Below are 26,533 nucleotides of genomic sequence, written 5' to 3'. Positions count from 1 at the left end.
TTTCACCCTGCTTTCAGTTCATGTCACTTGCATGACAAGAATAGCTGAGAATGATAATTGTAGAAAAGGTAGAAAGGCTCAAACAGCTGTTATGACAAATGAGGTATTATGAAAGAGAATGTTAAAATTAAAGCAACTGATGTTTGTATGTATCGTGTTGTAAGTATCTTGTTGACCAGTAATTAGAGCTTCATCTAGAATACAAGGTAATGAATTTTAAGTCCTGCATATTTTCTTTGTGACTTAGAGAAGATTAGCTTAAATCCCAGTCTTTCTGTGAGCTTTGCACCAGATAAATTTTCTTCTGTTCCAAATCATACCCTGATATTCCATTAGCATTGTTTTAAGTACCCATTTTTAGTTTTGAATTTCTTCTCTTGTACATGCAAAATAAATCAGTTCTCATAAATCAAGCAAAATAAATCATGCTTCTCATGCAAACACTGTTTTATGAGTAGGTAACACTAACTTAAATAGCCGTTATTGACTAACAGATTAATGCTGATCTACTTTTCTCCACTGATTAATAAATGGTGGGCAGATTTGGATAATTCAGCAAATCTAGCTGGACTCCTCTGTCAAAAGTGCCTGGAGTAATGAGTATGTGTCCAAAGATCATACTGTTTCACTTTACTTTTTTATGAAGTTCTGTTCTTTTAGAGAAAGCTCATGTTCTGTAGAAATCAAGAAAGATTCTAATTAAGAGCAGGATGATTTTTGGACCTCTGAATGTGTCTGTCTTATGCAGATACCGTAAACATAGGTATTTTCTTGATTTGCTTAGACATAAGTACATCAATAGCTGGTGTAAGCTTGAGTTCACCCTTAGGTCTCCAGCTGCCAATCATTCGTACTGCTACTGTTTGAGCTGTGGTGGCATTCTTGCTAAAAGTTAAAAAAGACCCTACTGAATTTTAGGACCTGAAACTATGATTACCTCTTTCTTTGCCTTTTTGTACCCAGGATATTGTAGGACTATGTTGCTGTAGGCATCATTTTCAGGAAAAAACTGCCAGCAGAATTCTGCATTTCTTCCCTGGAATGTTTTCAGTTTTGCTTACTCTACTGGCTTCATTATTTAGGCCTTGTCCTACCCCCTTCTTGCATTCACCTGGCAGAATTAGTTATTGGTGTACAAACAAGCTTTCAAATACTTTACATGTTCTTGTGCACACATAGCAGTTTGCAAGCGGTGGCCCTTGCAGTCACAGCTAGAAAAACACTCCTCTAATGTAATTTTGTAGAGTATAAGCATGAGTTATGTCAAATGGATTCAATGCAGACAGGATTAAGCATGTAAAAACAATACTACATCATAATAGAGTGACAAAAGGCAGCCAAGAAGGGCTTAGCACTTACTGTAGGGAGTCTGAGGTGCTTCTTGTTAGTCCTAATGTTTACCATTTGTGATTCAGCTCTTCAGCTTGCTCCAAGAGAAAAGGAAACTTGGGTTTGACCTCAAGAGTACAGCTCGACCCCATGCTACTGGAAGAATCATGGAACTGCTTTTCCTCTTCCTATAATACCTTCCTTACATTTAAAGAAAGTTTTCGCAGTCAAATCACATGACCCCACAACAGAAGGGGGCTTAGCCTAGTAAGTGCCACACAGGGTTTTTATTCTTTTGGGGAAAAAAATGGAGCACAGGCTTCCTGGTAGGCAGCCAGTGAGTAAAGTCAGGTGGAATTTGCCTTCACACGATTATAATCAGCTTTGTCCCTTCGCCGATGCCACCTCAGCCATACACTGTTGCCACCTTCTCATCCTGCCAGCTACTGTCGTAAAGCTCAGCAGGGAACAAGCTACAATAACGTATGGAAGTTTCTTGGCAAGATTTGGCTGGTCATTTGAAGTGTATCTCCCTTTTCTGTGGGTAGAAGGTGAAGTCAGAGCTATATGTTGTTTCATATCTAGGGATTATTATTTTTAGACCGGCAGCAGGTCTTAGCCTCCACATGTAATGCGCTCAGACACATAAGGCATCAGGGTTTGCACGAAGTGTCTGTGGAGCTCAGTCATTGATGTTGAGTATAACTTGAGTTTTGGAAGCATGGATGCTCAAACCACTGAATTGTGGGATAATTTAAAGCTCAATGGCTTGTGTCAGTCTATGTCAACTTCTGTTTCAGGCATGGCAGATTTGTGATAAAAGCTTTTAATAAAACCAGATTTCAACTTACTTAATTCTTAGTCCGTTGGTGTTCCGTGTGTCGAGGGGGGGGAGATATAAGGCTGTCCTATTAACTGTGGCCAGAGTGCCACTGAGTTTGGAGTGTGCATGTATTGCAGACAGGAATCTTTGCATGTTCTTTGGGGACAGTGTATATAGATGAAATCTTGATACACTTAAAGGTTATCATCGTCCATTCTGAAAACCATCCACTGAACTATGTGTATTTGGTGCTGCCAGTGAGGTTTGCCTAGGATGTCATCCCTCAGCTATACATAGCAACCTCAAAGCTCCTTATAGAGAAACCTCTTACCAGTCACTTTCCACAAATGGTGCATATACCTAAAGGTACTTAGTGAAAATCCTTCAGAGGTATTTAATGCAAAAGCAGTTAGTCTCCCTGGTGTTTTTCAGAAGCCCACACACACCACTAGCAGGCAGAAGTGCAGAGTGGCTATAGCACAGCACTTGGGAGAGTTACTCATTTTGTCTCAGCCAGGCTCTGCCACCCCAAGAGCTTGCCAACATGTGTGACATGGGGGGGCTTGACAACCTGATTGCCAACACAGCCTATTTGCAGGCAAGGAAGAGTGCAGATGGAGACACCAAAGAGATCCAAAGGAGACGTAAGAGCCTCTCACTGCCCAGGGTTGATCAGTGCAGAGATGTTAGGCAGTCCATTGATGCTGATTATGACAGCATCTGTGAGCAGCAGCCCATCGGCAAGAAATTATTCAGAGAGTTCTTGAAGACAGTGCCAGAATATTTGGTAGCTAGGGACTTCTTGGATGAAGCATCACAGTGGGAGTTGGCAGAGGACAATGTCAAGAGCAGTACCATGGAGAATATGATCACCAGTTTTCTTAAGGTAGGCTCCAAAAGCCATCTGGCTTTCATGAGCTCTGACTTGGCCGGCAAATGCGAGGCAGTTACTGCAGAAGACTATGAGAAGGTCATGCAGCTGGCCAAGGAGGAAACCAAACTCTTCCTTAAAGGCAAGCCCTTTCAGGACTTCCAGACCAGCTCCTTCTATGACAAATTCCTCCAATGGAAAGTTTTTGAGAAGCAGCCAATAACTGAAAAATACTTTTATGAGTACCGAGTGCTGGGCAAAGGTGGCTTTGGAGAGGTAAGTGCTGTTATTTTTAAGGATGTGGGTTATCCCTCCCCTTTCAAGACCAGCAGGTAGGTTTGCAGAGGAACTTGTCAATGAATTAAGAAGTTGTGTAAGGTTTTGCGGAACTTCATCTTTCAGATTGTCCATTTCCCAGAAATTAGACTGCATTTGTTATCTATACTGTGATAGAGGGTCCAGATGCCTGTCAGTGAAGAGCTACACTAATGTTTTTATGTTCTGTATCTATGCTAGTAAAAAAAGGTGGTCTTCACAAAAGCCTGCATGGCTGTCTATATAGTGAATTATTAGTCTGCTCCTTGGTGCCATTTTTAGCCTGTGTTCTCTCTCATGCTCTCAGATAATTCCTAGGTGCAGTTTAGGGAATAGCACAGATGAGGTTCTGTTCCCAAAACACAGTATAAACGAGGCACTCTTTTTCTGAGTTGGAAGGGAGATTAGCTATGCAGATGCAAGTTGTACATGCCATGTATTATCATGGTCAGAGAATGGGTCCTTGTTTATTTTATTTGCTAATAGATGTCTACTAATAGTGTCCTCAGGAACTTTGCATTAGGTCCACCATATACTGGTCCAGAACAGAACAGACTGTACTCTTGTTTTTTCCTTATTTTCTTTGCTAATATACTCTTTCACGGAAGTTAGCATCACCAGCTACCAATAGGCATCAGTGACTCGCCAGTTCCTGGCTATTACTGCCCTTGATATTCCAGTCTGTATGTGTAAAATTCTTTCATTACCTTTCCTCATGCATCTTGCTTCCCTAGGTTTGTGCCATCCAAGTGAAAAATACTGGCAAGATGTATGCCTGCAAGAAACTGGATAAGAAAAGGTTGAAAAAGAAAGGTGGAGAGAAGATGGCACTACTGGAGAAAGAGATTCTGGAGAAGACCAGAAGTCCTTTCATAGTCACACTAGCTTATGCCTATGAGAGCAAAAGCCATCTGTGTCTTGTCATGACTCTCATGAATGGAGGGGATCTAAAGTATCACATCTACAATGTGGGAGAAAGGGGTTTGGAAATGAACAGGGTCATCTATTACTCAGCTCAGATCACCTGTGGGATTCTGCATCTCCATTCCATCAAGATTGTGTACCGGGACATGAAACCAGAGAATGTCCTTCTGGATGATAATGGTAACTGCCGTCTGTCTGATCTTGGACTGGCAGTGAAAGTCAAAGAGGGAAGAACCATCACTCAGAGGGTGAGTACAAATCCATTGAACATGGGCAGTGGGAAGGAAAGATGTTCTATTTCTAACACATTATGAGTCCAAGACTTAATTCCCTTGGATTTGTTCTTTGCTAAAGACCTTATGTGGTCATTTCATTCCAAGAGACAGGTGGTAAGAAGATTTGGTTAATTAACTCTCTAGGTGCTATATGTAGTAAAATAACTTCTCTTATATAGAAGTAGGAGAATCAGCTTGACCTGTTGTTTCTTTTAAGATAAACTCTTGAACCAGTTATTTTATAGAATGCTAACACAAAGTCTTTGTGCCTTGAGTAATAGTGCATAGTTGTTGATTGAACCAATTACTTGTTTGTTTAATGAGCAGCAAAGATACGACTCCTTCTGTATTCAGTTTCTTCCAGATGTGCAGTAATGCTACTGTTTGCAGGTGTTTATGGTGCTACACAATAAATCATTGCAACCTTCCTCCCCCAACAAATTCATTCCTGAAAAAGCTACCAGGCTTGATGACAGTTTGCAAATGTACGTGCCCGTGCACATGTGCAGGAAGAAAGAGTTGGATGACCAGTTGGTTTTTGCTATGTGAATTAGACTGTGCAGCACTTCAGTTGTGCCTGTGGTCATTCCAAACTAACCCACATTTGTAATAATGTCAAGAGGTTTCCTCAGGAAAGATGTGAACAAAAAGATGAGCAAATTATGATCTGCCCTAACTGCCTGATGTTACACTCTCCAAATCTTTCAAGTTACTCTGTAGAAATCAGTAGAAGAGGGGACCTCCTTGAGGCACACATGCTTGAAGTACACACGTCTTTTGACATTGTTACTTAATACAGTAATTTGTACTTTGAAGGAATATATTTTGTTCCCTGGCAATTTAAAAGGGTTGTATTATGAATGGTTTTAGTTCTCAATGAAAGAAAATACGGAAATTGATGTATCTTTAGATAGGAAATAATTTTTAAATGAGACTGCACTGTGTTTTAGATGTGAAAATACAGTTTCTGTGAAAGCTAAGGCAGGTTTTTAAATAGAACTTACGTGAAATAGGAATCTTACTTTGTTTGTGAAGATGGCATTTTGATCAATGACCCCAAAGCTACAAACCGTACTGTACTTTGCAAGTTATAGATGCATGCAGATCAGAAAAAATAATTTTGGCCAAGGGCAGTTTTTCCTACTTGTAAATACGTAAGATTTGACAGAAGAAAAAAAAAAGTGTATTTAGAAATGTCTAATCACTTCTGTTGGTGTTAGGGTAAAATCTCAAAGCAGTAGTGGACAAGGCTGTTGTTCCTTCTTGCTTTCTATGACAGTCATCAAGTTGTTATAATGATTTTTTTTCTGTTTTTCACTGTTTTTAGAAGCACTGTTCACCGTTATATGGGTGCTCTTATTAGAACAAAACCTGCAATGAACAATGTATTACACAACTGTAGTGTGTTATAAGGAATTCCTGTTAAAGGCAGTTTTATTCATATAGGAAATAGAAATAGGAGAAGAGGGAGTTAGATGAATAATAATTCCCAGTATTTTTTTGCATTTCTATAAACTAACCCTATTTGAGTCATTTGGAAGCTTAAAAACATTATATAAGAGCTAGATATTGCTATTATTTATAATTTGTACACAGGAAGACCTAGAAACACCTTTACAAAATTTGTTGCATTAAGCTTCACCATATACCCCTGTAAAAAAAAAAAAAAATCAATTTAACAGCACCATTTTAAGTTTACTAATCACAGTTACATTGTGACTTAAAACTGGCAGAAAGCTTATATGATAACATGCTTTTTGAATATGACTGCCAAATCATTATCACTTTTAAAAAGTCTTGAGAGAAGGTATTTGTATAACTTTGCAGTTTTTTCCCAAAAAAAGATATATAGCTCCAAGACAGATGTATTAAGTTAAATTTAATTAGTTGCACCATTTTGTGGACACAGTTTTATAAGGGCAATTTTATAAGCTAAGGCAGAAAATATGTTCCTCCAGGCCAAATTTGTGTTGTACTATATATCTGAGTGAAGTGCCTTACATCATAAATCAGTTTCTAGATTTTGGGTGATGGTCTGAACTGACAATTTAAAGGCTTATAATTTTCAGTCATTCATTATAGGGAAAATACTACTGATCTATAACATAAAACCTTTTCATTTCAATTTATTTATCCATTTGCAAAGAATTCTTCGATTTTGATGGATGTTGTAATACATTGAACGTCATTCATATCTCCAGCAGTTCTGACTTTAAATCCCTTGTAACCCTCTTTTATGACCTGGTTCTTCAATATCATATTTAAAATACTGTTCTATTGCACTGTGACAATAATGCCTAACTTTGCCTTAATCATATTCACAAGTCATTCTACTGCCTGAAACTAATTAACTAATATCCCTAGTACCAAATGAAACCACGGTTTAACTGTCTGGTACAGTTAATGGTCATTTATATCATCTGTTATGATAAATTTTACTTAGCCAGCCTTACAGATATTATGAAGAATTAAAATAGTTTATTTATTAAATGTAAGGTATACATAATTTTTGGTTTTAATTGTCTCTGTTGTGGCCTTTCTGTAAGGTGATTAAATTAAAAAAAAGGTTTGGATTCTTTTTTCTGTTGTCTAGTGAAATTGGAAGCTTGAACAAGCTTGAGTTGTTTGATCTTTCATTTTATTTCTTGTTTTTCATCTTAGAAATATCAGTAGCAGCAACTGTTGAATTCCTTGTTTTGCTGAAGTACCATTTCAGAGGAAGAAAAGGAATATGCTTTTCTGGGTTATATCTTAACAATTTACTCAGAACAGATTTCTACAATGCAAGCTACCCTGGTGTTGAGTAAAACTACTTTTATTATGAGACTGTATTCATTCTAAGCATGGGGATACTCTTTTGGTCTCATACACTGAAATGAAGAAGCAGAATGGTCCCTTCTTTAAAATAGAGTTGTTTTCATCGGGTGTGAACTAAATAGATGCTAAAAATAAAGTAAAATAATTTAAGATTTTTCAACAACTGTCTAAAAATATCGGTGATTTAGGTTTTTCTTCCTGAGTGCTAATCTTTTCATGATGTCTCTAGTTCTTCAGGTGTTAAGTGGATCTTCCTTCTGAATAAACAAAATAAAATAGAAGACTCTTCCATACCTTTTATAGATGAGGAGGAGCCAAGTAAATAAATGTGGAGTAGACATCTGATCTTAGGCTCCTGCTTAAAAAATGTTTATCTCCATGTGTTTGACTGTAACTATGCTAGTATGAAAGTAGCTCTTAATATATAGTGAAACAAAGTGTCAGTTTTCTGCCTTTTTTTTTTCCTACGTCTTTTTTTATTATATATTATGAAGTAGAAATAATGATGACTTTCATCATTCCTTATGCAGGGTGGAATAGTAGATAATATATGGATTTATCTGTGTATTTATTTCATTTGAGATAGCAAAAGACAGTATTTTTATACATTCTAAAAGTTTTGTACACCTCTCATGAGTTTACAAGCCATTAAATTTGTTCCACTTAAAAAGCATAAAAAAATTGCTAGTTCCTCATGTATGATGCATATCACCCATACATCAGCCGGAGGATCCATAAATCCCTTTTGTAAATCTTGTTTAGGTGATTAGGTTATCACATGGCACAAGCGATAAGCTAGTTAACAAGTTCCTGTTTTAGACATTTTCCAAGTTTTTGGTCAAGACTTCTATGAAACAATAATGTTTATGTATTGTTTACCAGACAAAGATTATTTTCTTTATGGGTAGAAAGGTTTTTTGAATTTTAGATGAGTGACTTTAATGTGGCCTTATAAAGTAATGTGTCTTTATGCTACAGAAAAGGCATTGTGCAGCTGATGATTAATACTTATGTAACTGAAGGAGTAGCTTTGGTATCCTTTAAGTACTGTCATTACATATACTCCCTTTGAGAAATATTTGTGTACTCTATACCAATCTGTCTGTAGCTATTAAAATAAAAATACCCTACTTTCAGAAACAGTGCTCTTTCTAGACGGAGTTGGATACCCAGCCTTACTTTTCTTCCTTTCTTTTCAATTGCTAAAGCAGCAAGTAGAAATATCTGGCTTTCCATCTGAATCTTATTTTGAACATATATAGATGGTTGTAAGTAATTGGTACAGTAATAATTACAGAAAATTATAGAAATTATGTTTATACAGAAATGATAGAAATTATAATTAGAGAAAACTTCACTAAGTAAGGTGTGCTGATTTGTACTTGTGAAGTGTTAGCTGGCTTTAGAACGGAGAAGTCACCAAAACAAAAAAGAAAATACACCATTTTGAACAATAACAGTCTTGGGGGGAAAAAAAAAAAAGTAGAATGCAGTTGAGAACTGCTTACAATGTATGTTTTTCTTCATGAAACAAACATGGATTATATGTGATCTTCTTGTGATACTTGCATGTACCTGTGCAATCTATCTAAAAATATGTATATGCACACTTACTCAGAGTTCTTACATCACTGGAAACAAATTCTTTGCCACTGATAATAACATTATTCAGGAATTTAGGAAATATCATTATGACTTTTTGTTCAAATATGCCTGTAGCATCTGTTCTGATGTGTTGATCATACTGTGCATAAACTAGATTGTATCTTAAAAGTACCCCTTTTTAAATGTTGATACTCTTCCTTATATAATCATAATAGGCAACAAGGAGAAACTGAGAGCCTGCAAATACAGCTTTTGCACAGGCAAAATGTTTTGTCTAGTTATGAACTCGATTGATTCTGGAGCTAGTTCCTTTTGCATATGACAGAAATGAGGAGTCTCCATCCCAAGTTTCTCCACTTGAACAGGTTGACGTAGCAATCCTTTTTCTTGAAGTCTCTGCAACTTTTTCTCATACAAGTGAACTTTCAGTTGTATATGAATCAAATGTTCCTGCCCTTAATCAAAAGAGTAATACTACTTAATTTCCTGAGAATGGTTGTGAGAAAAGTGAGCATGTTCTTCTGTTTAGTACTCTCATATCCTCCACACCTCAAAATATAGAGGACTTAATTCCGTTTTTCTAGAAGTCAGTGCATATTTGCTGCTTATTTCAGGAAGAACTTTCTGCCCTTACTGATGCAAAGCAACTGTTGCACATAAATTGTGAAGTATTTTTGTGCAGATGCATGTGAGCCAGAGAGCTTAAATATTGACATAATAACTTGTGAAAAATAAGGCAAACATTTCTATGTAGTATTTATAAATGTGTATTCATATCTTCTGAGGTTTCAGGCTTCTTCACAGTTTTCCTGTGCTATGTTTTATATATTTGAAGGACATCATAATATTTTTATAGGAAAAACATGTTTTGGTTAAAATCTTACTCAAAATGTCCTTTTGCCCTCCTGTATGTTTGTTTATTATAAGATTCTATTTCTTAAGAAAACAGAAGGAAATCTATTTAGATGTTCCTGAAACTTGCAGTTTAATTTCAAGGCAGTTGAGAAGCAGGAGGAGAGTTTAGACTTGTGAAATAAAAAATAACTCAGCAAGCTATTCTACAGTTGACCTTTGGTCATTATCACATGGCATAATGGATAAGATTCTGTAAAAATTTATTCTTTCTCTGCACTTTGAAAAATGACAGCCCTTCATTTGCTCGGGTTTAGTGTGACTTGCCTGCTCTTTTACAGTTTCAAAACCACCATTCTACCTATGCTTATTTAAGTATGACATGTAAAATGGATTGTTTTACTAGCAGAACTTTGTTCTTAAAAATTTTGATAATCATGGTTGTTATGAAGGGCGTCATCATGACAGGTATTTCAGATTTTTTTTAGTCTCTGAAACACAGTTTACAGTATGCAACCTTATCCACTATGAATGCCATGATCATGAGACTGAAGAGAGCAAAACCGATTTTGTGGGACCATTCTGCCTCCTGCAGTTTTGGAGATGGCAGAAAGGATACTGTAGTCATCTAAAATTCTGAGAATGCAATGTGTCCCATTAAATGCTTTTCCTACACAGGGTGTGCCACCCATGAGACACATTTGTCTCTCTGAGGAAAGACATTAGAGCTCTTGAAGACATAGCATCAAGTCTCTTTGCATGACTTTCAAACTTGTTCTTCATTCAGTTTAATCTGACAGTTAATAAATGCTTTAGCATGCTCTGTAAAAAAGCAAGGGATAAGATTCCTAGCTCTAGGAAGGAACTAGCTACTTACATAGAATTTTTCATGTTGAAGTAGCTTAAGTGCTAAACACTACTGGTTAGTCCCTTTGTCTCTTGAGGTTCATTATTTTTTACAGAAAATAATATACATTCTGGAGTGATCTCTTTGGTAAGTCATCTAGTAGGCCACTTGTTTCAACACTGTCAAAGATGTTTTTATTTTATTGAGTAAGAAATGGAACACTTGAGTGACAATGTAATTCTTTGAACTGTTGATTTGACAGCTTTGACCAGAAGCAGTATTGCAGGAACTGTAAGCTAGGGGATGGTGAGGAATGTAGTACTTCTGTTCTTAGTGGACCATGTGACATTCTGCTTACTGTGAGGAGTAGTTTCAGTTAACAAACATATAATGACTTTTTTAAGAAGACAAAATAAAATCCTGAAATTAAAGACATAAGCAAGGGAAAATTGTGGGTTTGGTTTTGCTCATTGTTCAAGTTTAAAATCTGCTAGTGAAAGGTAGCATGTTCAAAAATACATGGAGGTGGTTCTTAACACAATGTATAGTTAAGCTGTAGGACTCTTGTAAAATATCTTGTAGGGTCTAAGAATTTATCTAGATTCAGGGGGAGAGTGGACAATTGATGGAAAACAACTTTGTTGAGAGAAACCATTTCTGTCTCTGGAAGCCCTTGAACTGAAAACAGTTGGAGTCTAGGAAACAATAGAGAAGTACCAATGTACACACCAGGTTCTTATAGTCTTCCCTATGCATCCATTTTTTGGCCAATTCACAGACAGTAAACTGGCCATATGGGCCTTTGGACTGATGCAGCCAGTACCATCTTCCTGGATTTACGTGTAAAAGAATTGTACCTCCAGTGTTAGTTGTAATCCTGAAAGAGTTTAGTGATAAGACAGTAACCATCCAGGCCTCACTGTCATTCGCACTGCTTGACCCACAGGAGCTGTACCTACATTGAAGGGCCAGTACCCTTCTTAGGGCATCTTGCAGTCCTGTTCCCTCCGTCACACAGGCACTGAACACAAAATTTCTCTTTGATGTCCCCTTTTTGAGAAAGCCACCTGTGCATTGTATAACATATATACAGGTCTAAGTAGATAGAGAATTTTCTCTCATATTAATGTTGTTTATGGAATATTCTATGGTCATTAAAAACCCCATAAGCACCTCTGAAGTATTATTATTCACACAATATAGATGGGAAATGATCAGGAGAAATTTAAAGGGAAAATAATGGGAAAATTATGTTACACGAAGACTAGAGAACTAAGTTCTTGAATTCTAATTGTGTGGTTATGAGTCTGTACCAAGTGTTCTGCTTGTCCTGTATGCTCCACCTCTATAATGTCTGATTGCTTCACCCTCTAGCAGTGCCTGTTTCTGCTGATGACACTTCACGAAGGTGTGGATGTTAGGGGGTTCTATCTCCAGTAGGGATCTGAGGCAAAGATAGTGATTTACACATGATCACACAGGAGGAGAGAACGGAGATGCTCTGGAGTCCAAAGTTAAAATTTGTGTCCAATTACTAGACTGTCCTTCCTCGAGCTGTCCCTTTGGTTTTCATATAGCATGAATCTAAACTGAAAAACATGCTCTAACTGTGTCTATTTGTTTTCCCAAGTGTGAGCACACAGGCAGCCTGCCCTTACTGTCACAGAAGTGGCTTTCTCTTTCATTTGTGCAACTTCCTTGATTTCAAAGACTACTGATGTCCAAACTTAAGAGTAAAAACCAATGGTGAATTATTTTTTTTACTACTCCAGTTAGTGACATTGAACCCAGAGGCAATTTTGTTTCCTTTTTCTAATATATATACATTTTGTCCCTTTTGTGCTTTTATCTGTGTGGGGGTTTTTAAGGCAGATAACTTTCCCTGTTAAAATTATGTGCCTGTGTGAAAATGAAAAAAATTCTGGTCTTGAATTTTGTATAAGCATGTGGGATTCAGTAGCTCCTAAACTTCTATACAGTCTTTCTCATTATCTTTTCCTGTTACTGTGAACAGTTGTCCTTGTGTTCTTCTGAATCAGCAGCCCATCAGTTTATGATGGGCCATCCCATCATAAGGTACTTCCCTTTGCTAAGCATTAACAATATGGCAATTTTTTTTTCTGTGAGACTTTTCAAGGGTGCCTTTTGTTCTAATTAGATTTGATTTTATCTTCTTTTAAAAGATAGTTGCCTTTGATCAACTGGCTTCTTATTGCTGTATGAACATGTGGTGAGAAAGTGTGGAGGAACTGCAATTGTGTGTGACGTTTAAATTACGCTCCATTCCTCCTCACAGTGGCTCTTGGGAGAAAAATGAAGAATGTAAAGTGAGTGACAAGAGGCAGATCAGTTGTTCTTCTCTACGTCTAGGGCCTATTAGCTTGTGTGCAGAGAAGAGTTTTCTGTGATCTGTTCCTGCATTCCTGCAGGGTCTATTAAGGCCATTGCTGAAGGAGTGGAGGAACAGCTGGACAAGAGAACAAAGCAGGCAGTGGCACCCCTTGGAGGAAGGAAGGACTGAGCCCCAGGAAACAGCTGATAGAGCTAAACTCAGCTTGTTTTTTTTCCTCTGTTCAACAGTTCTTTTGCCATGGCAAACAAAAGATAGACATTCTGATTTGCTTTACTGTTTGGTTTGTGATATCAATTGAGTTTGTTTTGCAGAGATCTGTGGGAAAAGGTAGAGAGATCTAAATCCCATTTCTCCTCATTTGCCTGTTGCTGTGCTCATGAAAGCTCTAGAGAGTTTTGTTTCTTCCCTGCATCTGCTAGAAGCTGGGATAACGGCAGCGTTCAAGGGACTTTCCCTTCTCAGGACAGCAATCTGAATAGGATGTATGAGTGTGCTTACACTGCGGGCCTCACTCTGCTCAGAGTCGTGGTGTGCCAAGTACCGTTGACTGTACTGGGAACTGAGTGCACTTAGTGCTTCTCAGGATCACATCTTGTATTATTAAAAGATTATAATTATGTGACCTTTTAAAAATTTATGCAGGATCACATTTCACAAAAGAAACATTTGTATACTTTCAGATGAGTAATTTCTACTATGCCCTGTCAAACCACACTCAAAGCAACAATTCCACTTAACAGAACTTCTTCACTAATGTATCCAAGGACAACACTGGGTCACCACATTTTAGAAGATTATTGAAAAATTCTATTTTGGGTTGTTCTCAAGATGGAGAAATAAAGGGAAAAGTAGATCTGTTAACCCTTTTCAAAAGAAAGTCAATTAAAATTTAATTGACTGAAATTTAAGGACTATTTTTATATTTCAAACAGCATATGCAAGTAAGGCATCCTGCTCATCGTCACAAAAGACAGTATTGATGGAGAGCAAGCAAAAATTAGCTACTGTTGCACTGACTACACTTCAAAAAGTTGTGTGTCTGTGCAATGGCATATGATTTCTGCCTTCTGTACAAAAGTTGGGAAAATATAACATTCTTTGTCTCCTTTGTGATATTTTTTAAAATTGTGTCCCATTAGACGCTTCCAGATCAGTGAAGAGTAATTCCATGTGTTTGTGTGTCTCTATGAAATCACTTGAGCAGTCAACACTTATATTCAAATGTTTCCTGGTCTTATCAGGAATCCTACAGGAAAGAAGAAAATAAATGCGCTTGACCTTAGTCTCATTCAAAACCCAATGTAAGCCCAAGTAGTGTAGAGCTGACAAAAACGGAATTTAACTTTCTGAGTGTCGTTTTTTTATTTTCCCTGTTTCCATTAAAAGTTACATGTATCCATGCAAAATAATATCTAGTAAGAAAAAGTGTTTTTCAATTAATACATAACTTCTGAATTTACTTACAAATTGTATTGAGTGAAAACAGCTACAAAATCATGAAAACATAATGAGTCTTTTGTGCTGTAGACATACCAGTAACCCATACTTAGAGGTAGGCATTCTGAGGCATGGTCAATAATTCTAACTGAATTAAATACTCTGTACCAGCCCATGGAAAATAAAGACCACCTCGAAAATAATGCATTAATATTTTTTGTGATATCTTTTAATTAATTTGCTTTCTGTCCATTTTTTTACCTTTTTACATTTGAGTATAATTTACAGTATATTTATTTTCTTCTTGACCTGCTAAGTGTCATTTAACTCATTACTTTGATTCACTTTTGCTTTGGGAATCAGTGAATACATTTTCCACCTAATACACTATTTTTTGGCTGCTCAAATCTCACTACTGTTACTGTCAGCTGTACAGTTTAAAAACTCCCTTCACTAAGCTTCTGTTTTACCTGCTTAAATAAACTTATTCTGAGTCATCAAGGCTGCTTTTCATGTTGCCACAGGATCTGTTTTCCTTGAAAGATGATCTGATTTTTGACAGCGTGTTCTTCATAATGATTAGTGCAGGGATGTTAGGTTTTAGCTTTCCTTTAATGCTATCTACTCCCCAAAGATAGAATTAAGTCTTCATTTGAAAGACGTATGTTGTTCCAGTTCTGGGGAATTAATAATTCTTTTTTTTTTTTTGCATTCCCTAATATAGCAAATGCGTATGGCTTTATCATCTTTCTTCCTAAATGATTTTGCCAAAGCTCCACATATGTAGAAATAGGTGGAAAAGACTAAAATTTAAGCTCCCTTCTTCAAATTCCTGTTTTGATAAAGATTGCAGAGATTTATTTATTTCTTCCCCCTGATTGTTTATGTGTTTCTTCCCCCTTAAGCATCACTGCTGGCTGCTTGTGAAATGTGTTTGTTTCTGTTATAAAATGGTAATGTTTAAGTGGGTTTTGAGTCTCAGGGGTTATGAGATTAGGTTTAGATTCCTGCTTCTCAGTCTGTTCCTTCATTATCAATCATAGGAAAGCTTCAGGATTGGAGGAGATTCGTTTTACGGTTATGTTCAAGTTTTGATGGAATTCCATGAGAAAAACAGGTCTCATAAAAATCTGAATTATATCAGAGGAACAATATATGTTTCTAGACTTCTCTCAGATTGAGCAGAATCAGCTCAAAAACAGCTCAAAAGATTTAATTGCTACTAATTTAGAATTTTTGAAGTTAATTCTTGTCCACAGTAACCCCATCCACAGTCTTTCACTTCAGTCTGAAGGGAAGCTGCTGTTGGTCCATCCCTATTTTCTCTTAAGTTGTGGTTGTGCAGTCTTTTTGGTCTGTGATTGTGATCTTGCTTTCTCTGTTCTTGAAACATGAGCACCGTGTCAAAGCACTGTGTTCTGTATGGTGTGACAGTGTGAAGGTTATGTGTAAAATGGACATGGAAGAGACTGAAGTTAACTTGGCAACTATATATTTGGAAAAAACAGCTATGGGAGAAGAGACCAGTGGAAGGAAAGAGAGACAGTCTGAAAGGAGCTGCCTTGAGACAGTCATGATGACAGAATTCAGACTTGTCCATGTCAGAGTTATCCAGTTCCCATATGATGATGTGAAGTTGCAGCAAAGTAATGTCTTATCAGAAAGACCATCCTGTGCTGTCAGGGTACATTTTGATGATATGACTCATCAGTTCTTCCAGGCATTAGTGCCCCAGCTTCATCTCAGTAAAAATGTTTATTGCTTCCCAGAAGGAAGGAAAAAAAAAAAAAAAAAAAAAAAAAAAAAAAAAAAAAAAAAAAAAAAAAAAAAAAAAAAAAAAAAAAAAAAAATATTCCAGAAGCCTATTTAGTGTCTGTGTTCACTAACCTGCAATGAGCTCTGTGTGAATCCTTTTGTACCAGACTTTCTCAACTGCTTTCAACCCCTCCTTTGCTTCCAGATTTCATGATCTTCTGAGGCTAGATGAATCTGGGTTCTGTGGTCTGTATTTGAGCACTTGTCCCCCTTTCTGAATGGAGAAGTAATCACACATTATAATGTAATACTGTATCTCAGTATTAACTTTTACTTAGAGATATTCACTGCCAACAGTACAGGTTGCCTGTGGAATGACGTCAGCTGCTGCAGTGCCCATACTGTTCCTCTGTACTTCTGTGGTCTTAGTGAGGGAGACAACAGTTAGCTTTTAACCTTTTCTTTTGCTTTCAACCTGGCTGATATTTTTGTTGTTCTTATCTCATTTCTGGTTTTCAACGAAATGGAAGATTTTGCTCTATATCCCTAAAATTAAAAAAACACAGAGAAGAAAAACAAACCGGATTTAATTTTTTGTCCATTAGACTTATGTTGTAATTGATGCTAAAATGTTCCCTCTTGCACACATTATTTACAGTAGAGTATATGCCATAATGTGTAGTGGCATGAGCTAAAGCTTATAAATAGAGCTGACTCAGAAATACTGTGGCTAAAGTTGCAAAAATTAGAGGAATTACCCAGACCTCATAAAATGTAATTCGTTTGTTGAACTGTGCTTTTTACAAATATAATTTGCCCAAATGAGCTCTAGTTTTAGTTACCTTTTTCTAACTGTTTTGGTTTCAATCTCTGTCATTATTTATTTGTGTTCTGGTAGCAATAATAATGACCATCTTGAATAACCTTTAGTGGGATTTTGCACAATGATAATTTTCACCTCAAATTGTAATACTACTAATACATCAGTGCCAGAATTTCAAAAAGATAAAGAAGAGGTTCAAACAACTTCTGACATAGTTACCACTGTTAGCTGAGTCTGGTAAATATATTAAATAAGATATAGTATCAGATGTGACAGGAAGTGTTGGGTGAGCTGAGAGGATGCTGTTTCGGCTGAAATCTCACATCCTCAGTCGTGTAACAGTGCAGCAGAAAGCATATAGAGAGATTGACCTCCTCTCTTTCCTCCCAGGTGAATCAGCTCCCTGGAGAGGGAGGCAGCAGGAGCTCCCTTGACCGCTGTGCAGTCTGTCCCCAGGGGGAATTGTGCCAGGCCTGGTCTGGGAAGGGAGCAGGCAGATTCCTCTCTCAGAGCGGCCACTTCTCTTGGAGAAGGGTCCATTAGTGCTGTATATAGTAATAGTCTTTATTCAGAGACCTTTTATCAGTTAGGAAATATAAACTTGTTCTTTCATCTGAATGCATCTAATTTACTAATTATGATTTCCATAGGTTTACTTTCTTACAATGGTTTTCAGAGTTTTTCTTGGCCCTTGGTGTTAGCACCTCCTTCCAGAAACCAACAGGGATCCCTGTGCGAGTGAGAACCTCCTCATGCAGCTCAGCTACTGCCTTTGATGAGAAGTTTCTCACTGGCAGCACACCCCTGTGTTGGACCAGTTATAACCACTGAAGAGGGAGGGAATCAATGATTGTTTGTGTCATTCTTGTCTTTTTTTAATCTTTTCAAATTGATTGCTAGTTGTGTTTACAGAACAAAGCTAGCAACCCTATCTTTAACAGGAAAACAATTAATATGGAAGAAGAAAGCAAACTAAACATTATTTTTATAAAGAAAACACTTTTAGGTAGAAATTGCACAGTCATTTCACCTTTGAAGAGTACATTTGAGACAGTTTTCCTATATGCCAAGATGTTTAAAAATAGATATAGTTCCTGTGCTAAAACAAGAGTTATACCTTAGAGTTTCTAGATTAAAAAAATATGTACAGTTTCTAGATGCAAAATATATCAATTGTATTACTAATATTTTGGAAGAATTACAGGCTAGTCTGTCTAATTTTATGCATTTAATTATTGACATTGTATAGTAAATCTCTCTATATGTTTGCAATAGGCTGGGACAAATGGTTATATGGCTCCGGAAATCCTGAAGGAAGAAGAGTACAGCTATCCTGTGGACTGGTTTGCTATGGGATGTAGTATTTATGAGATGATTGCTGGGCGAACACCATTCAAGGATTTCAAAGAAAAGATCAGTAAGGATGAGGTTAAAAGAAGAACTCTGGAAGATGAGGTGAAATTTGAACATGCCAACTTTACAAAGGAAGCAAAAGATATTTGCGAACTGTTCTTGGCCAAGACAGCAGAGAAACGTTTAGGAAGCAGGTATGCCTTACTTCTCAAACTCAGTAAAAGCCGGATTAAAGCTGCAAACAGTATTATTATCTTTTACGTATTGCACAAAATGAGGTTAGATCTTGACTTTCTACAGAGTATTGCATTTTCCTTTTCACTTCTAAGAGAGAGGTGGAAAGTTTTGAAGATAATATGCAAATAAGGAATTTTGTTGCAATATTGTGATTGTCCATCCTCGCCCCAGGCTACTCATAGGAGGTCCCTCCTTGGTATTTTGTGTGGTTAGACTAGTTCTGAGAGAAGGCAGAGCAGCCCATTTCTCTTGCATTTTCTTTCCTAAAAGTAAAGAATATTCAAGTAGATACCTGTATCTATGCTAATGCAGAATGAAAGCAAAATCTTAGGCTGTATCACTTACTGGAATGATGTGGGCAAAAATCCAAATCTGCAGTGTGGATTCTCTTCCTTGCAGATATCTAACTGGCAAGGCTGCGTCATTGGCTTCTTACTGAAGAGACCTTAACCCTTCTGCTTTACTCAAGTGCTTTAAAAAAACTCCTTGTAGACGTTCTGGTTTCCTGACTCGTCCCAGGAGGAAAAGAATATTGTGTGCAAATTCTTATAAAGCAAAACATTTTGGGGGATTTAAGAGGTGGCTTTGGGTTGATGAAGATTAATGGATGTGTCCTTGACTTAGCAATTTCAAGTAGCTGCTCAATAGCAAGAAAATTGGAAAGCTAAGCATTGTAATATTTAACTTGTAATATCTCTGATTCTGCCAATATATGTGTGTGTGTATATATATTAAAAATTTAGTGCAGTTCTGAGACAGACTGGGGATTTACATTTACAAAATAGACAAAAATAAAAGTAATACAATAAAAATGTAAAAAACTAATAGCAACTGATAGTACTTGTCTTTAGAATACATCATGATTTGAATATTCTATGAATGCAAATATATGTATCAGGTGCTTTTCCAGTCTAAAGGTGGAATAAACACAGGGACTTAATGAAAACTTACAGATAGTCTTCTAAATTTATATTTCATAACAATGTGGAGCAGATTTTCAAATGTTAGTTACACATTTGAATGAAAGAATTAACTTTAATGAAAGATATCATTAATATACACGTTCTTATTATTCCAGTGCTAAAGTAAGACAACTATTCTTTGTGCCTGATGAGTTTTCCCAACAACTCTGCAAGGCTGCAGAAAAAAAAAAAAAAAAAAAAAATTCAAAATCCGTATTATTTTTAATATGTTTAGAGAGCTTATTTAAAAAATAAATTTAATACAGAAGCATTTAGAACAATCCTCCGTACAAGTCAGCATGCTTTGCAGACATTTACCACCTTTTGTGAAGTAAACAAATTTCAGAGTAGGGGAAAATGAAACTTAGAGATTCTGAGCAACTTGGTCAAGTTTATTAAGCAAGTCTGAAGCAAAACCAGCAACAGACTATTCACTTACTGTAACCACGTTCCCTTTGCCAGGGGAATAATTTGCAATCGTTCTGTCTGCTTACATTATTTCTCAGTAATGGGAGAAATGTGCACAGAAAGGTAATTGCAGAGATTATTTTTATTTTTCTGCTATTTAAGATATTCTTACTCTTATGTGCTGTACTTAGAGAAGGAAAACGAAAGGATGTATACCATGGCTGGTCATGATACAGAATAAAAACCCACATGTACCTCTTAAACAGGGTGATACTATTCAGGACAGCTCATCCTTATGTAAAGATTAGCACTGTAATTCTACTAAGGACGACAAGACCTTGGGTTATCTACATAAGTGCCTGTTGCATAAGTTAAAGCTGCTCAAGGACAGCTTTACTTTGTACACCTGACCTTTTAAAATACTCCACTCTTCTATTGAAAACTCAATGTCACTGGCTAACTGAGGAAATATGTAACCCTTTTTCTTCACTCAAGATCTTTGGGATCGACACCTCAAATCCCAAATCTGTAACGTGATTTATTTATTTATTTAAGTGTAGGAATACAAAATTGATAGAGTTTAGATGAGTTCATTTGCTCTTCCTATTTAAGTTACATAAACATGCAGTTCACAGAGGAAGACCTAGCTGGAAGATGCCTCAGCTGGTTCCAGTAGATGGCGTTCCTGTAACTTTATGTTTTTAAACTTTTAATGGTTTTGGTAGTGTCAGAAAATACATCAAAATACATCAGGATGAGGAGCACTGCAGCAATTCTGGAGCTTTCACCAGCTTCTAGTGTTTTTGGTTTATGTTACAGAAAGGAAAAGCAAAAGGAAGTGAAATTTTTGTGAGTACATCTGCTCAGTAGGATTGTCGGTGCTACTAGCTCACTAGTGTCCCAAGGCAGTAGTTAATTTAAACAGCAAATCTAATGCACTTCAAGCTAACAGTGAATGTAAAAAATCACATCAGGCTCCAGAGCTGCTTGAGTACTTGGTTGTCACTAGCTATTTAAGTTAGGAGATGATTTTGCAGGACTATATATATGCAGAGGTTATGATCCCTGATGACTTATTGTATACATTCGTAATTGTGTTCATATGGCTCTTTTGGGCTGCAAGCTTCATGATTTCATTGCCCAGGCTGCCCAGATGGCAGCATCTATTGTTATTCAGGCTGTGATTTAGCATCCTGGTCACAGGTGGAGTGGTTAGTGGCTGGTGGTGACCTGCTCAGGATAACCAGGCAGCAGAGGTGAAAAATGACAATTTTCTAATCAGGGAGCTGAAAAGGGCAGCTGGTAGTTTCATCTTAGCTGTGCTTGATAGCACCAAGGCAGGCTAGAAGCATGGCAGGACAGTGTATGAGGAACTGGCACTGGTGGCAAGCTAGAGGAGCTGTTCTGTACACATGGTATAAGGTCTTGAAAAATAAAGATTTTCTGTAGTCACACAAATCTACTACTTCTATATAGTGCTTCTACACATTTGCGAAAATAAAAAGACTTTGCAGAGATTTGCATTACATTTTGTTCATAGAACATTGTCTAGAAACATATGAGGGCTTACGCTTTGCTAAGTGTATGATTTTGCAAGGAAGTGGGAATATAAAAAAGCAGCATGTTAGCCTCAGAAAATGGTAGTTGCTAAAAACCAGACAAATTTGGTTTTCCTACATTACCATTTTCAAGACCAGTGCATCCATAAATACATTTTTAAAAGTGCCTAGGTGTAGAAAATGCAGTGGTCCTCTCTGCTCCTCCTCTCACTAGAATTCAGAACTCAAACTCAGCATGCCTTGATGCTGGAGGCACAGTTCAAAAGCTGTGGTCCTTGGTCATGCTTTAACAACCATGACTGTTCTCATCATCAGAATATCCTACAAGTCTCTCTATGGGTATACAATGAAACAGTTCACTGTTTCTTTTACAGCAAAAATTCTTCCTGGGGTCTGCAGTTGTTTTTTCATAAGATGTACTTAAAATATGTATTTACAATTATTTTAGTCCTTGGAATTTATTATTGGGTTTTAACAATATTAATAAAGGGTTCTGTTTGTGACACTGGCACATATAGTTTTGCTAATGTCATAATTTGTGAATCTCGCTTAAAATCTTTGCGAATTTATGAGTGGTTAATTTTAATGAACAGACTCATTAAACTGGGAGGGTTTATTAGAGTGGCATAACTGGGTTTTGTGATGTAAATGCAAAGCTGCTTTGAATTAAGATAAAACCAAAAATGTCATTTGTCACCATTTTCCTACTCACTGTTGTTCCTTGGAGTCAGTCCCTAGTTATATTAAGCCAATGTACCCCAGTCTAGAGTTTAATAGATATTCTTATCCTAGTTAATCTAGAGCCAACCACTGGACTTCCGTTGCCCATTCTACGTAAATCTGATACTCCCCCTCCCCACCTTGCTGTATCTTCAGTTCTGGTTAAAGTCTGTCTTTGGATATGAGTGTCTCGGTGCACTGCCAGAAGCAGCACTGCAACTCTTGCATGGCACCTTGCCCAGACTGATTTACCCTGAGAGGTAATGAATAATGGTATCAGGATGTTTTCTGCTTCTCAGCTTTGCTTATATTGTGCAATGCAGCATTCTCTGGTTATGAAAAGAAGGAATTGCATTGTATGATCTCTCTCTTCCCCTCCACCCCTTTAAAATACTCTTATGTATACAACACAAAGACACACCTGTATCTATCTGAGAGCAAAACATTGTGCTGATTAACAAACCTTTGCTTTATTGCAGAAATGAAGATGATGACCCAAGAAAACATAGTTTCTTCAAAACAGTAAATTTCCACAGGCTAGAGGCAAACCTTGTTGACCCTCCATTTGTGCCAGATCCATCAGTTGTCTATGCCAGAGATATTACAGACATTGCTGACTTCTCTGAAGTACGAGGCATTGAGTTTGATGACAAAGATAAGAAGTTCTTCAAAAAGTTTGCAACGGGTGCTATCCCTATAGCCTGGCAGGAAGAAATTATAGAAACGGGACTGTTTGAAGAACTGAATGATCCTAGCAGAGATTCCGGAGGTTACACAAACGGAAGTGAAGCTAAGTCAGGAGTTTGTTTGTTGTTGTAAATATCACATCATTAACAAAAAGAGTAGAAACCACCTCAGAACTTTCCGTATTCTGACAGTGTTTCAGAAATTCAGTGCATCTGTTTAAGAACCAACAATCAGTGTAATATGACATTGACAGGCTGTGTAGGACCACAAGCTGTAGAAACTATATTATTTTCCTTTTTTCTAACAAAGGAGATAATATTTTTGTTTTATTGGAAATTTATCAAGATGCAGAACTGTATTTCTCTAAGAAACTTAGAATGATAGAAATTCTGAAATACACCAAGCAATAATAGAGTGAAGAGGCAACACCTTACAATGATTTGTTGGTTTTCTTTCTATTTTCTTGTTATTTCTACTACCACTTCCTATTTGTTCTACAGTTTTCAGGAAAGACTTTTTAATTTTTAAGTAATATTCTCAGTTAGACAGTGGAGCTCATATACTATGTCAAACTTGGAATCTTATTGATTAGCCAGTCTCTCTGTTGTTTTCTTAATTTCTGTTAGTTTTTGGGTGGTTTAATTGTAATATGTTCAAATTGTCATAAAATGTAAAAGAAGGCTCTACATATCACTAGGAAATAGGACCAACAGGATCAAACTCTTTTCAAAGATTATTTTAACAAAGTGGAGATAAGATTGCGCCAATTTCATTGAATAAAGCATTTATTTATTATTATTAAGTGTATTCTTTTAAGTGATAATGCCACATACAAAGAAAATGTATTTATCGGTAAATACACATTCTTTTTGACAATCAATTTTAAACTTTTATCAGGATTCCTGATATTTTTTATGTATTTTGGTGATAAACTAAGCTACAGATAGACCAAAGGAATTTGTAACTAGCTTTTTGTAAGACATTAATTTCGGTGCGATATAAATTTTAATTCAGTAGTTGCAAAATGCATTATACTATGAAGTGCTGTGATGGTGCAAAGGTTACATGTGCATGTTGACACTATCTTCAGATGCTCATTGATTCTCATGCAAATTTTGATGTGTTTTATTTTTCAATTTTATGACAACTTGAATTAATTGGAAACATTTCTGCAAATACTTGCTACTGCTGAAGTGTATTACTCATGAGATGCATCCTGCTGATTCTCTATGGTAAGAAAACAGGTGGAAGTTATTTGCAACAACTTTTAAAACTGATTCTGCATGCTGTTTATGGTCATCTATTTATCCATAATTTCCTTTGGCTAGAGTGGAAGTTGAAACTGCTCCCTTCCTTGGAGTCCTGGAGGCTGCTAATACTCTGTTTCCCATTTTTCATACAGCAAACCTTCTACTGAACTCAAGACTTCTTTTATATAGACAATGGGCTTGAACTCGTATGTTGTTTTTAAAAAGGAAAAACTATATATAATGGCTTCTACAGTCAGGTCTACAGTGTGCAACACATGGCTTTAGTATTTATTTATAATCTAATAGCTCATCCCAAACATTGCAGTAATCAAAAACTCTTTAGTTTTAAATACTTTAAGTGATTTAGTCACAGCTAAGTAATACATTGATAATACATTGTGGTGTTCTAAGTAGAAAAATAATTGTTCTTTTTTTTCCTTTTAAATTTGCTTTTCCAGTGCTTTATATACTTAATTTTCAAGTAAAAATCATGAAGAACAGTGTTACTTAGGATTAGTGGATAATTCTGTTCATGAATTGTGAGCATATAATTGTCTGCCTTTTGAGGGGAGACTTTCTGTCAAATAGTTTAAACAAATATAAGCTGAATTGTGACTTGGGCTCTTAATTGAGAAGGATGATCCTGAAACATTGTGAAAAGCGGAGGAGGTTGAGAGCAAAGATAGACATGTGGTTCTGTCCATGGATTTAGGGGAGTAATTCCACTGCTGACATCCAGTGATTTTATTTCTTATTGCTTCCATCTGTAGGAAGCTTTCAGAGTGGTATTAGGCTAATATATTTAAGAAACCCAGACAAAAAACTTTATATACATTAAAAAACAAATAACCCCAAAACAAAAACCCTACAAACACCTCCCCACCACCACCTTATTACAGCTAGAAGAGACCTATTAGTGCTAGTGGCAACAAACTTCTGTCCTGAGTTGGTACACCTCAAATCCATAGTAATGCCATTTCACAAAACCTCCAGAGCCATAAAACAGTACTCTGAAATGGCTGCACATTTTCTAGTGCATAACTAATTTTTCAGTACATACATGTTGCCCTGTAGAAAGAGGTTATGTATAGACAGAACCAGAATTTAATATCATGTTAGAATCATATATCCCCTCTGATACCAGGTGTTGCAAGTCTGGGTTTTTCAAAATGTATGGCAGTGCTGAGATCTGTGAATTCAGGACATTGTACGTGCATAACATTAGGTTATTTAGTTTTAGAAGTGTTATAGTGTCAATAAATCCCATCAGGAATTATATCAGTGAGATACTGTAAAGTGTTCCATGAATCATTCAAAGAAGCACATCAGAAGTCTGATAATGCACAGTCTGGCACAGTGTGTGACAGAGAAGAATGTGTTAGCTTGAAATTATTCGTTTTCATTTTCTAAAATTCTCTATTTCATAACGTGGACACCTTCTGTTTGCACTGTGAAAATACTGAGCAGAGCAGAGATTATTTTTGTATTTCTGTTAGCATTTTCAGTGCATATTTTAAAAATTAATTTCAACTTCTTTTAAAGAATCTGCAGAATGCTTGGTTCTTTTCTTGTTCCTGCCGCTGTAAAGTTCCCTGTTAAACTTTCAGGACCAAAGTTATTTTAACATCCTGTTTCACCCTAACAAAACAAAGCCAGCAATCCTGAAAGGTTTACGTGTTTGATGAATTGTGTTATTGCAGCCAATGATACTACTCATGTGAGTAAACCTAAATGTATATGCAAGTGGGCAAGATCAAGGCCCAAGTCATTGGATGTTTATGATAGAAAATGAGGGATGAAGTTGTGGGAGGAAAATAACCTTGTGGTTCTGGGGTACTTAAGTTCCTGTGGCAAAAGAAAATTATGTAATTTGAAACTGCTATTTTTGTCTTCTAGCTGTGTCTCTTTTTCCTCCTTTGCCAGCTTTGTGGTGTCTCACTTGCCTCTTTTTCAGGCAGATAAGATGCATTCAAGTGTTAATCTAATCTAAAAAACTAAATTGTGAATTTTTTGCATTAAATGCCACCTGTGAAAGGTTACTGAGTGTCCTGACCACTCTGCAGCAATTGTACTAACAGCGCTGTCTTTCCTGCCCAGTTTTACTTAGTACTGCTATTAGAACTACTTGATAATTTTAACTGAAGTAGGCTGAAATGTGAGATTCATAATGGCTTGAAATCTGTTCTTATAAGAACATCATTTAAAGTACCCTGGACAACACTGGAGAAGGGCTGCTGGCACTGAGAAGGTTTAAAAAGAGAAGCTTTCTACTGTATCTCAAGTCCCAATTTTTTTGGTACCATCCCCGTTACCCGTTTCACTGAGCACAGA

At 36.7% G+C, this 26,533-nt stretch overlaps 1 protein-coding gene across 1 annotated transcript; it reads left to right on the top strand.

The window, feature by feature from the left end:
* Positions 1–2,527: 2,527 nt before the first annotated feature.
* GRK7 (G protein-coupled receptor kinase 7) lies at positions 2,528–26,012 on the top strand. Its single transcript, XM_026855124.1, has 4 exons — positions 2,528–3,299; positions 4,073–4,510; positions 18,302–18,573; positions 22,745–26,012. Exons 1-4 carry the CDS (start codon positions 2,697–2,699, stop codon positions 23,082–23,084), a joined length of 1,653 nt encoding a protein of 550 aa, XP_026710925.1. The 5' UTR covers positions 2,528–2,696; the 3' UTR covers positions 23,085–26,012.
* The last annotated feature ends 521 nt before the right edge of the window (positions 26,013–26,533 follow it).

This window comes from Athene cunicularia, assembly GCF_003259725.1.
Source record: "Athene cunicularia isolate RWA chromosome 9 unlocalized genomic scaffold, athCun1 chr9_part1, whole genome shotgun sequence".
NCBI classification, from domain to species: domain Eukaryota; kingdom Metazoa; phylum Chordata; class Aves; order Strigiformes; family Strigidae; genus Athene; species Athene cunicularia.
Note: the sequence above shows the minus strand (reverse complement) of the source record. Positions and strands in the feature narration are given on the sequence as shown.

What these genes read in the sequence shown, in the direction of transcription:
- GRK7 (XM_026855124.1), top strand. Translation starts at nt 2,697, where the DNA reads ATGTGTGACATGGGGGGGCTTGACAACCTGATTGCCAACACAGCCTAT. An exon ending in GAAGAACCATCACTCAGAGG is followed by an intron (nt 4,511 to 18,301) that starts GTGAGTACAAAT and finishes TGTTTGCAATAG; the next exon opens with GCTGGGACAAATGGTTATAT. An exon ending in GAGAAACGTTTAGGAAGCAG is followed by an intron (nt 18,574 to 22,744) that starts GTATGCCTTACT and finishes GCTTTATTGCAG; the next exon opens with AAATGAAGATGATGACCCAA.